This window comes from Brienomyrus brachyistius, chromosome 1 (genome assembly GCF_023856365.1).
Source record: "Brienomyrus brachyistius isolate T26 chromosome 1, BBRACH_0.4, whole genome shotgun sequence".
In the NCBI taxonomy this organism is placed as follows: domain Eukaryota; kingdom Metazoa; phylum Chordata; class Actinopteri; order Osteoglossiformes; family Mormyridae; genus Brienomyrus; species Brienomyrus brachyistius.
The window spans coordinates 14,773,894-14,788,273 of record NC_064533.1 but is presented as its reverse complement, the minus strand read 5'-3'; the positions used below and the strand labels follow the sequence as shown (position 1 = coordinate 14,788,273).

Sequence of the window (14,380 nt, the reverse complement as noted above, 5' to 3'; positions counted from 1 at the left end):
ACAAAAGTAACTGTAAATGAAATGCTATTGGCTTTCGATCGAAATGCAAGAAATAGAGTTTATTTTGAATTTTTATTGTATTTTTGTAGACACTGGACACAAATTTAGAGCACTGGATAGAGACGTATTTTTCTTCTGAAGGATGTTTTCAGCTACACTGGAGCCGGACACGGACATGAATGAATGTAACCAGAGAGAGACCGGCACAGCTTGGTCACTGACTGTTTCATTGTGGTGCCAGCTAATGTTACGATGCTAGGCATTCCCCGTAAAGTGAGGGGCGTAGCTTTCACAGGGCACTAAACATGAAGGCGGTTCATATCAATGCTTAATGAGCCTGCAAAGGGTTTGTAGGGCATCATGCGTTAATTAAATAGCACTAAAATTCTCACTAGACAGAGTAAGAGTTGGATGGGGTAGCCTCTCCATTTTTGGAATAAGCAGTGATTAAAAAACTAATAATACTATCCCCAACAGGAGAATATTTTTCTTTTTTAAAATGATAATTTTCCTGGTGGTTAGTGAACAATGCGTCTTGTGTTAAAAAAGAAAAAAAGAAAACATTAACACAGTCATGGGTAGGCTTAGCGGTAATACGGTATTTTTGGTATACTGAAGTATGTTGAAATCTCAGCAATTAAAGACACTGGACCCCAACTCCGTTTTAATCACAGGGGATCCATTTCGCTCCGTAAGTTTCCTCACAGAGGGACACTGTAATAGCTTTGATTTTGAATACACCGCATACCATGATATAATCGAGCGGTATGAGAAATTACCGTCCCTGCCAAGTTTTGGGTAATTGATCAGACAAAACATGTTTTTTTTTTATTTATTGAAATTTTAGGGCAGCTGAGATATGTAGTGCTGGATTGTTAATATACATCACGGGACACGTAGGCGTGATTAAGCCCTGTGAACTCTGACACACCCTTGAACACAGCTCAGGATCGACGCGGCCATCCAGTTACGCACCTCACTCGCTTAGGGATTTACCTGCACTGTACTGTTTTTGCTCAAGGTAGGCTTTAAACACCATGTCGCTGTGCTATAGGTGTGAACTGTCCAATAAGCTGCAGCCGAACTAACAGACACATCTGGAAATCTAATACGAACTTTTCTTCAAACTTTCGTGTGCCTCGTACTTATCTTTATTAAAATCAGAACATTGTCCTCAGAATTCATTGTGTATGTTTTTAATTCAGTTACATCGCACAAAGTAAGTTTCTATTTAATTTTCCCCCCCTGTAATTTAAATATTACAATAGCGAGAACTGATTTCATTTGAATTTTTGTATCGTTATTTTTGTTTGTTTCCTGCTGTGAATGCAGCTGCCCCAAATTATGTGCTTATTTGAAAGAGGTTACCATGACAGCGAAGCTTCGCAGGAAGGTCTGGTTATTCTTAGGTTCCTGGTTACTTCCCGTACATTCAAAACACCTCAGTCTGTTACATCTACAAGAGGCATGTAAATGCCTGCAAATGTCTAATGGCACACATTACATCTACAGGGAATTTCTATACCCAGCCATTCTTATTTCACATCAGTTCCATTTCATACAAATGACATATTGCGTACCTGTGTACAACAACACAAACGTACAAATGCATGATTTGCTTCTCATTTTGCACGAACGTGAATGTATTTTTTTTGCCGTGAAACATTCATTGAAAATAATACAATTCTAGTCCGTCAAAACTTTGCTTACTGTAGAGGAGTTTAAAAAAAACACTCTGTACTTTAAAATTGCACTTTATTTGAGGAGAGTGAAATATTGAAGTGTAATGTTGCATTTAAATGGAAAAATTACTCAGGAGTGAGGAGAGAGAGGAGCATCAAGACGATAAGCATGTGCCCAGTTTACAGCATGAGAGATAAACACAGCAGCAACAAGAGAGCAGATTATATCACCATAATGCCTCCCTGCGTAATCTCTGGGGGGGGGGAAACATAATCCTAATCCAAAATATATTGTTTAGATTAAGAAGTGCAAGCAAGGTGCTGTCAGATTTATATATTTAACCACCACAGCACACTAGAGCTCACGAGGACCCTCGCTGGTGAGCTACAGCCTCGTGAGTTACGAGACAGACCCGGCCACCGTCCAAAAGTGAAACATCACAGTGGCCACAGCAGTTATTTCATCCGCTGTCACTCAACTGTATGCCTGCAGTCTCGGGACGTTTTATGTTCAATACCCTCAGCTCATCGGTATTCATTGAAATTTAGGTAAGTTAAAAAAAAAAAAAAACTTCCTTAGGAATTGGAATTGCAGAGTTCAAAATGCTAAACAAGAGGATTCCGCAGATTCCCAGCTTAATCTAGTGACTGCAAGTTCAATGACCTTGGTGACCTCTATTATTCTGTCATTAGCTAGAACTGCTTTTTATCTTCTTACTGAGATGTATTGGATTCCTGACGGCATAACTAAATTGAGAAAATGGGATGGGAAATGTGAAATCTCTCAGATGACAAAAAGAGATATTTTTGTGGTGTATTACTCAGCTTTATGTGAGTCTGTCTGTTGTGGCTTAAGCTTAATGCATTTTTTTTATCTTGAATATCAGAACCCAAGTCCTGCTTTTGCTAATCACTGATTTTCCACCATAATCCTGGATCTGCTTTTATGGCGGAAGGAATGTTTTCTGTTGGTGTTTCGAAACAGAATTAGTTTTTTTGTTCTCCATTGGCTTCAGGTCAAAAAATGTAATCCCTGCCTTGAGGATTGAGACTTTTTTAAATATATTTTTTATATAATATTTTTATATTATATATTTTTTTTCACTGCTGGCTCTGTTGTTGTAAACAGCAGACAAGCTGGAATATTGCATTCATAATTTACGTGAACCACAGTGGGTCTCTGTACTGGTTTGAAAATGGCAACTGAATGTGCCAATCCCAGTCACTGAGCGTGCCTCATTTGTGTCGGGCTAAAGAGTTTTCTGGCTGAAACCGATGCAGTGCTAAGCTAACAGCGATCAAGCAGTATACTGGGAAGATTCCGGTCCGTAAGTAATTCTGGTCAAAGTCACTCTCTCTGCGCGCCAGCATGGAGCCCCACCGGATACATCTGTCCTGTCTGCCACTGGCTGATTGCGCCAGGACGGGATTCCCAGGAGAAAGAGGGAAAGGATTGTGGGAATTCCCTGTTTGCTGCTTAGTGTCAGGCGAGCCCTGGCCTGCTGGTGGGGGAGTGATGAAGATCCTCAATTCCTCTTACTCCAGTAGGATACAAATGACAACACTAGCCTTGTTATATTGCCGTACCTTCATAAGCACATCTTCACTAAAGACTCCTGCACTGCGTGTCTTCAAGGTTCCCCATAATTCAGTTTCCACTAAGGAATAATGGCGTACGATACTGGCAATACCCTTAAAAAGTCTGTTCAAATTCTGATACCTAAATGTTACAATTCTAATGACATTGATCCACACAATTGGATTCTTATTTCAATGAGGGAAAAAAATGAGAAGCTCATCAAGAAGTAGCGGAAGGGATGTATAATAAAAACCAAAAAAAGAAAAACGATTAAATAAGTCAAATCAAGCACAAATAAGCTGGAACCTATTGTAATGGAAGCAGAAGTTAAATAGACCCAACCTCTGTCCATTCATTCTCACCCAACTGATTTACTCCTGGGTGAAAAATTCTACCGTTTCTGTTTCAGTGAAATGAACCATGCAGGACACGCAGCGATTGAAAGTCTTATTGAGGTTATAGATTGAAGGGGAAAAGGTTATGTGAGTATTTTATCTGCCTGAATATCTCATTATACTGTCAGGGCCGTGGTTGGCAAAGGCAGCTATCAAGATACTGCTTAGGTCAGACTGCCCTCAAAACTAGGTCTGAGCGATGTAAGAGCGCTTCAGAAGACCCAGAGTAGATTCCCCCAAAGACGCTGAGATGATGTGTGACAGCAGCTGCAGGCAAAGCCAGGCTTTAGAAGATTATGAAGTGTGGATGGATCCTGCTCGTCACTGGAGAGAAGATTCTCCATCACAGATTCAGGTTTACTGGGGTGCCTAAGAGTGCATAACACCCTCAAATGAACAACGTACACCCTCAGGTGGAAGTGGAGGTGCACTCCAGACTGTAACATGGTTACGGGGATTGTGCCCTCTTCCTAATTTCAGATGCATCCCTAGTGATTTTGCTCTGCACCTGGCACTGTGCAACCTTTAGCTAGGCAATGACCCTAAGCAAAGCCAAGGAAAGGAGAGATCAAGTACAAAGTGAATGTTAGTGCAGTCAAAGGCCAGACCTGAATCTAACTGGCGTTGTGTATGCACGTGGTCTGAAGACAGCACATCAACCCCCTGCCAACATTCAGGACCTTCATGTGTTTGGCCAAGAAGAGTAAAACAGTCACCCGAAATGATTTGTGGGTGTTTCACAAACTCTTCACGCAAGGGCTATGAATAAAAAAGTTTTTCTTGCTGCTGTAAACTTGCTGCTTCCAGCTGAAAATGTAGAGCATGTTGAGATGCACGAATTAAGGCCGTGCATTGAAGGGCTTTGAGTTTCATATTTTTTTCTAAACAGCAGTATTTGTGTAAAATATGTCGGGTGTGAAGGCTTGAAGCCACAGGTCAGTATAAACCAGTGACCCTGTGAGACTTCAGAAGGGGCCTTGAAATGGAAAATGCTCAATGCACTTGGGACTTTCGCTCCAAAAGACCAGCGTGTGCACTGGACCGGGGCCAGCGTGCATTTAGCAGCATGAGGGTCACGGCCAGCGGAGCTGGGGAGATGCGCTATGAGGTTTATTTTGCACTTCCAAGGCATTGAGCAAAAAAGCCTCAAATTACGGGACGTGCTTCCAGCGAGGCAGTACGTGTGAAATGCTGGCCAGGCATGTGAAAGCTTTAGACCTACTGACCTCCCCATGTAAATGAAAGAAACAGTCAGTTGCATCAACTGGCCATTATTTTAATAACATTCATAGAACATTGAAATGAGTGGAAATATGTAACATACATAGATTGAAACTGGATGCCATCCTCTGTGACATATCTGCTTTAAAGACAGTGTAAAGCATTTCTTAAAATCGTCTATATTCTTGACAGTTTGCCTGTTCTGTCCGTCACACATTACACCAACGGCGTGACCCCTCCGAAAAAGGTTCCACACTTGTGTGAACAAGTGTCAGCACATTCACCTAATACAGAAGTCTAATTATGAGCACATCAGCCAATCAGAAATGTGAACTCTCTAATACTGGGGTTTCCTAATTCTGAAGTTGGTAAACAATCTGTTTATGCATATATATAATGCATATAGTGTATGGGAGGCATTTCTATGTATTGCATTTGACCTTTATGCGTGGCATCCCCATGCCAGGTGTCAGTGCGCATCGTTAGCTATATAAATCCTGCTCCTTGTTAGCTTAGCTTTAAGTGCTGCAAAAGCTCTTAATGAGGCCTGACTGTGCTTTAGGTGAATGAGATGCTTAAATTTTAATGATTGTAATTAATGGCAGCATGCTGATGACTCTCATCAATTTTCCAGTTGTGCTGGACCACACTGGTTTCTGGAATCACCATTGCAACAACAAATAATAGTCTTTTAAATACGGTATAATTAAGATTCATCATTGACTAATCTTTCAAATATCCAATATCCAACAAGTTCTGTATTTATCTGCTGACCTTGAGTAATTGATGTATATAATACTGTACATTTGTAAATTGCGTTCTGCTATAGTCTGATAAACGATCACATGCAGAGAATATATTTTAGTTTCTTTATTGGATAACATGACAAATGTCTGGTTCTTGAGTAACCTATTCTGTTACATGATTTTAATTGTGCAATACAGGCATTATTCAGTATCTTAACCAAGCCTAATTAAGAGCTCACTTGAGAGACAAAACAGAATACATTGTTTACAATGGGCACCACATTTGGGAAACTAGTCATTCAAAAAGCAGGATATTTCTGATTGGCAAATTGGTTAATAACTTCCACTCTGCCTCTGTGGATTAGGCCATCACAGCTAGCAGCTGGCAAGGACCCTGGGCTGCTGGGTAAACAAAGTCAACCTGCCAATCCAGTTATTAAAGGGCAACAATAAATGATGCCATTAATGTTCAAATGTAATACGCTAAGCAGATTAAACATGTGAAAGCACATATGCATTTTGATATGTAGGTAAAATATTTGTTAGATCATAAAATAGGATACAGATATTAGTCTCCATAAGGCAAATGTACAGATCTCTGCATTCTGCAAGTTAATCTTACATTTCAAAATGCATTTCAAGTGGTTCCTTATAATTCTAGCGCGTCTCCGCTACCTTAAGTCCTGCATATAGCTCTTTGTGTTTACATATCATTAGCCATATATATCTGTTTTTTGTTCTTTTTTGTATTTTTACTCTTATATAAAAATAAGTACTTTTTTTTACTGAAGCAGTAACTTCATCTGTCCACTTTAACCTGCAATAAATCTATTGCATAAAATGTTAAACGATACACTGTGTATCAACATGTTATGCACATTCTAGTAATCATTTTTAAATGCTTTCAGTTTATAACAGCTGGGATTATGTATGCTACAGTTTACGTAAAATCTCTCTTAAATATCTACTACACAAACATGACGCTGGAAATGCATCCAGTGACGGAGTACTGACTGGTGTAGTTTTGTGGTGTCCTTTACGGCACAATGTGCTCCACGCTATATTTGCACGTGACTCGTCGGCGATTTCATTCATTGTACGATGTAATACTTCGTGTGCATGGGACTCATGAATATTTTTGATGGATTATTTGCAGTGGATTTGCAGTGATTCCATTCCTTTTATGATACAATAATATATGTGCATGTGAGCATAGGTTTGGAGGGGCATGGAGACCCTGGCTCACTTAAGGTGGTTTGTGTGGGGGGGGGATTTCTAGCTATGCCCCATTCATGAGTGTTTACTCTGGAGGAATATCAGAGCATGACTTGATGATGATTTCATACTAATAATGATATTACACAGCTTGGGGGGGGGGGGGGTCACAGCAAGGGGCAGCCACCTTGTGGTGTCCAGGGAATTGGGGGGGAGGGGGGTTAAGGGGCCTCGCTCCACGGCCCACAGACATATGACTATTCTGCCGAGGCTAGGCATGAACCAACAACCTTCTGATCACAGGCATGGAGGCTTAGCCCTCTGAACCACACATTCCACCCCCACAATAATATACGGGCATGTGACTCATGAGTCATGAGCGATTGCTTTACTCAGTGCTGTCTTGCAAGTTATGAAGTTACTCATGATCTCATTCTTCTATATAAAAGGAAAAAGTTCTGTGAAACTCTTTTCCACAGTCTGATTGTCAAAAGCTGTTAAAGGGACTCACTCCTGCAGTCCAACGAACCAGCGAATCATGTAACCATGTAACCAGCGAGTCCTGACAAAGCACAGGCCCATGAATTAGGAATTCACAGTGCATTTATAATAGGGACTGACATTAACTCTGGAATGGTTAGATCGTAAAACAGACAGAAAATCTGCATCAGCAGTGCAAGACTGATAAGTTTTTTTGCATTTAATTTCTCTCTCAGAATAAAACAAAGCTTGTTATTGGGGCGCAATAGAAATTTTAAACAGTTGTGTAGATGACTGGCGAAAGCTTGCTAGCTTGGATACATATATATGTACACAGAGAGATATTTCTGTGTTACATTAAGCAGAAAATGGGACTTGTAAGGAACTGGATGCTGGAACTTCTTTTCTTTTTATATAAATGTGTCATAACAGACACCGGTAATGAGCGGGTGAAGAATTTCCTGCACTATAAAGTGCAGAATGAGTAGTGGGACTAGCTAACCAGGCTCAGGAACAAACGGTGTATCTTCAGTATATCTTCTGCTGTCCTGGGTGAGGTTCTGTTAGCCCATGCACCACAGGAATTATGTGATGCATCAACAAACATGAGGGATGCAATTAAGCAAATTTATTATATATTTTTTTTACCAAGGTAAATTTGACAGAATGCTAAATTTAACACAATGACAGTCTGCCGGTCTGTGTTTATATTCTAACGTCGTCTTATACGTTATAAGTGCTTGAAGGCAATGGCTTTGTTCTGTGTTCGATCCATCTGTACAGTTTCAGCCGTTAATTCGTTTACAGCCTAACTTGTCTTTCGTCTGCGTTCTGGTTAAGTCAGTCGTTTTGGCTTACGTGCAAATGTACTAGCTTACATGAAAAAAAGACTGGTGTGAACCCAGAGAATAGCACATGTGGAAAAATATATATAAATATATGAGATGCAGATATACAATACTCTGTTATATTTAAATAGCTTAAACAACTACTGAGAGACGCTGGGAAACCATGCGTACATTTGATATATAAAAATAACTGCAGGTTGATATAAAAACTTCCTGCGTGCCTCGCTGTGAAAGCAGGTTCCTCATTCGCTGGGACGTCTTGGCTGTTTCAGCGTCTGGTGTAGACCAGTTCTGGAGAAGACAGATTTCACAGTACAGTGTAAATGTCATTCTTCGAAAGGTCACGTGCTGGCGTCTACATTAGTGCTTTGCAACTGGTTTAGCCTGAAGACCCCCGTTATACCCCGATCATTGGTGGGGGGGGGCAGTCCTTACCACGGCGGAAGTCCGGGCCCACGTTCTCGTAAATGGGGTACAGTGGATTCTCCTGCTCGTGCCGCAGCTTCCTGGCTCTTAGGACATCCCGCACACACTGGTGCAGGTAGGCGTACTGGCACTGTTGGGGAGGGGGTGTGCATTTAATGGGGCAGACACTGTAGAAGAGGCGCGAAACCTCCCCTTCGTTTCCGCTCCTTGTTAGCGCCGTAGCTCACTAAAGACACTAATACATTAAGCAGCGGCCTGTCCTCTATTCCTCTTAACTGCAGCCCTGTGAATTTTCAGGCACTCTTAATGAATTAAGTAACTTCCCTTCGCAGACATGCCCGCTTCGGTACTTAAAATGCATTAATACGCCCTAAAACTTGCTGAAAATGTATGGCTTTTAAGAGTGACGCCTTTCTGACTGACTCATAAATATTCCCTGCAACGTCCAGGAGTTTTAGGTGCTATTAAAGGCGCCTGGGTGGCAGACGGTCTCATCTCCCCGGGTCAGAACCTTCTGTTAATATCCCGCCCCAGTTACGAGCCGGACCACGGCCCCATCCTCACCTCGGTCTGGACCATGTGGGAGCGGTGCAGCCGGAGGTCAAACACAGCACCGTAGATGTCCACCGTGTCCTTAGCATCCAGCTGCTGCAGGGCCCGGTCCAGGGCGATGAAGGTGCCGGTTCGGCCCACGCCAGCACTGTAACCACAATCCTTCGTTAATGAGGTGCCCAAGCGCTACCACATTCAGTACGCCATTTCAGATGTGTCGGCTTTAAAGGTCTAGACCACCGTGCTGACCACTGCCAAGCTTAATAACTATTAAAAAGTATTATATAAAAAAACTATTGAAACCACTTGGTGTCAGAGGAAATCTGGAAATAGTGGCCAAAGTTACACACACATTATTGTGAATGTTATTGATCCGTGTGGGGGGATATTTCTTTGTCTACTAGCACAGAGAAGAAGTAAAATACAACAAATGATAATGTGGAAATAAATGCAATGAAAGAAAATGTGCAAAACAGACAAATATGTAAAGGGAAATTAGTGACAAAATGTAAAACATAAATGTAATACATTTAAAGAATAACTATCTAGCTTTAATACCTACAGGTTTTATTTTGTGATCTCGGGAACAGAAAGCAACAGATGGAGAACTGGAGACGAATTCAGATCAAAGCAGAGAGAGAGAGAGAGAGCGAGAGAGTAGGAGAAAGAGGGGAGAGAGAGACAGAGAGACATAAGGGGTGCTTCGGATTGTGTAGCGAGAGGAACCTGGAGTGGGGGACAAAAAGCAGGGGACAAAAAGGGGGCAACAGGAAGACGAACACGCCCAAGATGCCAAGGCGGCCCTGTTTACTGGGAGCAAGAGCAGACAAAGCTTATAATGTAATGCAGTGTAATGTAATGAGTGGGATTAAGGCCAAGGTGAAGAGTACAGTGTCCCTCTGCATCACAGTGTCAGGGGGCTTCTGCTCAAGCGGCTGAGAAAATCTGTCGCCAGATACGATCCTTAGCCAATGCTTGTCTCCCAGATAAGCGCCACTTCTCCGCCTCTGAGGTCATTACCACCTTTAGTTTCTACTGTAACAGACTTCAGACAGTCACCGAAACAGAATGAGCATCAATAACTATTTACTCACTAGGCATAAATACAAACGCTTACATCATAAATACCACGCTATTGAATATGGTTCATTAAGTCTGATAGGAGAGAACATCGCGATGTAGAAACTTAATCATGTTACCGCTACAGTCAGCCCTATTGTCCAATTTAATTAACCTTGGCAAAATGCTTTATGCTGGCCGGTAAAAATCTGGAAATATGTCCCCCATTTAATTCAGTTTTTTTTTATGAGATAAAAAGCTTGAAAGGTGTGTTGGCTGCAGTGTTAATGGCTTTGCGGTGCCTTCTGGAGACGGGGGCTCCGTGAGCTGGGGGCCAAGTGGGAAATATGACTCAAAGGGGACAGCACTGCACAAATATGGAGGACGCCCCTGTAGACAAGCCTGCAGCATTGCGAAGCAATATTGGCAGGTTCTCGTGATGCCATGTTAACAGACGACAGAATTCCTCGTCACTGAGGCTCCTCATGAACACCCATTAACGGGCTTTCGGTACGAGACGGGCCCTTCAGTGCACCTACTTAACTGGAGTGAGACTCACCCATATTGATAACAAAATATATTTTGTTTCAACCCCCCCTGCAAAATATTTTTCTATATCCTGACAAGACGTCCCCTTGTCCGCCCCCCCAATTTTATGTATAATTTTACATTTTCAAGGGCCCCTGTCAAGTGCGAGACTACATCTGCCAGGGTGTCCGCGTTCCTCCAACATTGCTGTGTATATCGTTGGGACCCCGGCGGTGTCAGTTCGGCTGCCACCATGTGTGATTCCCGCCATGCATGGCTGATGTGTGACACAAGAACAGCAAGAGGGACTTTCAACTGACTGTCCCAGACCAAAGATGGCCGGGGCGAGTCCCTGTCTTCTCCGGGACCAGTCTGTCCGCGGATGTCTGATCCTGCCTGGCAGGTTTTGGCGTAGGAGGGAGAGTGGTGTCGTGCTTGAAAGATAATAAAAGCGGAGTGGGGGGGGGGGGTGGGTAATAAACACAGCGGCAGGGCTCAGATCCAATAAATCCACTACAGACGAAAGCACGGTCTCCTGGGGGCTGGGGAAGGGGGGGTTGCAACCCTTGGATATGAAAGACTGGGGGTGTTTAAATATTAACACCACACGAATGCACAAACACACAAGCTAGAGTAAACATTTCTTTTTTATCTGTGACTCCGTCTTTCTGTTTGAGGACAAGCCAGTCACCATCTCCTGACACAGCATAAACAGGCTGTCTCTATGGCGCCCCCTATAGGCAGGGGAGTATGACAATAAACGCACCTGCAGTGCACCACAGTAGGACCGGAGCTGGGCGTGCGGTTGATGTAGTCCCTGACGGTCCTCACAAATTGCACAAGCGACTGCGTTGTCTCGGGGACGCCATGGTCAGGCCAGACGGTGTAATGGAACTGGCGGACAACTCTGGAGTACCTCACCTGGTCCTCCTGCAGAAGGCAAAGTGGAGTCCCTTAAACATCTTATTTTCACCAAAGTAGTTCCTTTTTATTTTTCCACTGCAGTACTTACAGTACCAATCAATAGTCTGGAAACACCTACTGAAAATCATTTGTTTTTCAACTAGGTAATGACCCTAAGCACACCTCGAGGTTATGTAGAATGAACTATCTTGCAATCAAGGAAAGAGATGTAATGCTGCAAGGGGTGACCCCTTGCAAACCCCTTGCAAACCTGCAAACCTGGCCCCCACTATCACCCAACCTAAACCCTATAGTGTTGCATTATGAAGAGTTGGATCAAAGAGTAAGAGCAAGGTAGCCAACTTGTGCCCAGAACTTCTGGAAGCTTCAGGACTGTTGGAGAAGCATTCCAGGTGGCTACATCTGGAAGCTGGTTGAAAGAATGCGAAGAGTCTGCAATGGTGTCAGTGGAGCAAAAGCAGGCTGTTCTGAGAAAACTCTACACTTCTCTAGGCTGTTGCAGTATTTGGTATTCATTGCCCGGAGACCTTTTACTTCAACATCACTGAAATAGAGAGAAATGCATTACAAGCAGGTGTATCCAGACTTTTGGCTGGTGCTGTGTGTCTAGTAATCTGAAAATTAAGTGCATGTTGGATTTTTATCAGTACACATGTATGGATCCCATGTCAATGGTCCAATAGCACTAACCACAAGCCAAATCATGGTTATACAGTAAAGGCATCAACAGAAATCAGCAGAAAGATGCTGAGAAGTGTAGAGCTCAGTTCCTCACAGGGATCGTAAGGAGGGGGCCGGAGTGTGGGTGCACTCACGTTGCAGATGGTGAATTCGCGAATGGTCCATTCGGGCAGCACGGACTCGGACTGCATCTGGACAATGAGGTCTCCGTAATACAGGGCGTCCTGATCAACAGGCCAGTAGCGGTCACACTTCACCTGGAATGGAGCGGGAAGAGAAGCCCGTGTGGTCAGACACATTCATAGCGGGCAGCTCCCGGTGAGGCTCAGACTCGTGGGGGGGTTGGCTGGGATGCGTCGCTTTCATCGTAGTCTGAAAGGAAGTGCTGTTATCTGGGTCTCTTCTTTCTCGTCAGCCCCATCTTACGTGACCTTTTTCTCTCCCACAGTGATAAAGCGAGAAATACTGAATCCCCCGCCTCCAGTGACCCCCCCCCCCCCCACTCACCCGGCCCTTCTCCACACACTGTGTCACCATGACGATGTTGTGCACGTTCTGTTCCCACACCATCTTCCAAAAGTCGTCCTTGGTTCCAGGCAGTGGGCCCTGTGTGGCGATGTACTCCCGCCGAAAGCTGTTTCCCTAGAAACAAATGGGGGGGGTCAATTCATCAAGAACAATTCTTAACTCTTCTGATATATGTGGAAAATACTTAGGCAGTCAAAAAAATATTTAAAGCTATAAATCTAATTACTAAGTAAATGTTCAAAGCTATTTATTTTGGTAGTAATTGTATATTCATCCATCCATCCATCCATTTTCTGTACCCACTTATCCTATTCAAGCCTGTGGGGGGGCCAGCGCCTCTCGGAGCCTCTCAGAAGCTACAGATGCAAGGCAGGGAATAACCCAGGACGGGACGTCAACCCATTGCAGGGCACAGCAAATGTATATTTGCTCAGGAAACATAGTTTATCATTAGAATATATTCAAATTAAGTAACTATTTCTTCAGTTCCCTGAAAAGTTACTGATATCTTGTTGGATGGCTAAATGCTTTGATTCCCAAACCTCTCCAGAGAGGCACCCCAGTCATTCTATGTATTCATTAAATTTCACCATCAGCTCACTTAATTAGTTAGCTTAATTATTCAAATGATCTGTTGAGACCAAACATGATATGTTGGTGGTTGAGTCAACAAATATACGGCTATATTGGATGGTTACTGCAAATACTGGAGTGACTGCAGGAGCGGTTTTCAAATGGCTAACGCTTATGCACTTGGTACTTTGCTGTCACAGTTTCACACAAAACATGAAGATCATTTTAACAAAGCTTTCCTTGACTGCCTTGAATGCTTCTGCGCAGCATTGTACCTTTACAGATGTCTGAACAGAATGTTCGCTTGTGTCGCTTAACTGAAACTGCTTATTGATATATATGCCTGTAACCTTGGAGTCAATTAAGCCAATTTAAGAATAGCTGGAACCATAAGCGCTTAATGACTAGAGCTGCGCTCAGGCCTGTGCTGATGTTTGATTTGATTTCTTCCAGCTATTGGTATCTATACTCTTACAGTGGCGCCCCATTGAAATAATCCTGAAACGGATCTGAAATCGGAGCAGAACAGCCAGGTCACGGGGAAGAGCCACGATCTCTGCCGATGGATCTCCGGGAATCAGCAGGTGTTAGCAGACGTAGGTCGCCATAGAGTGGTGGAGCTGCTCGGTAGAAATGATCATGGATAAGCTGCGGACTAACCCAGTCGTATGTTATTCGTGCCATTTTATGTGTCTGGATCGAACACGAAATGGCAGAATGGTCCATAATCTTACTTAAGGCTCCTTCCTGCAGTTGAGCTCTTGTAACTCGGTCCCGCTGGGCTTGAGGAAGCAGAGACATAAATAAACAGGAGCAGATTCCCACTTACCGGGATGTAGCTAGCGTTGAGGTAATCGGAGCAGGGGTCATCGTCCACGTAGGACAGCTTCACCCTCGTAGAGTCGTCTAGACGGGGGAGGGGGGGGGGTTGTTAGACGGGGGT

The 14,380-nt window shown here is 43.3% G+C and overlaps 1 protein-coding gene across 3 annotated transcripts in view; it reads right to left on the bottom strand.

The window, feature by feature from the left end:
* Positions 1–5,732: 5,732 nt before the first annotated feature.
* LOC125728500 (receptor-type tyrosine-protein phosphatase beta-like) overlaps positions 5,733–14,380 on the bottom strand; it is a 52,606-nt gene continuing 43,958 nt past the window's right edge. For all 3 annotated transcript variants that reach the window (XM_049005441.1, XM_049005504.1, XM_049005513.1), the window contains 7 exons: positions 14,267–14,343; positions 12,844–12,978; positions 12,471–12,593; positions 11,498–11,661; positions 9,157–9,292; positions 8,602–8,722; positions 5,733–8,457 (listed from right to left, as the gene is read on the bottom strand). In XM_049005441.1, coding sequence (XP_048861398.1) covers positions 8,435–8,457; positions 8,602–8,722; positions 9,157–9,292; positions 11,498–11,661; positions 12,471–12,593; positions 12,844–12,978; positions 14,267–14,343 — 779 coding nt within the window. In that variant the 3' untranslated portion in view covers positions 5,733–8,434. The remainder of the gene's footprint in view (positions 8,458–8,601; positions 8,723–9,156; positions 9,293–11,497; positions 11,662–12,470; positions 12,594–12,843; positions 12,979–14,266; positions 14,344–14,380) is intronic.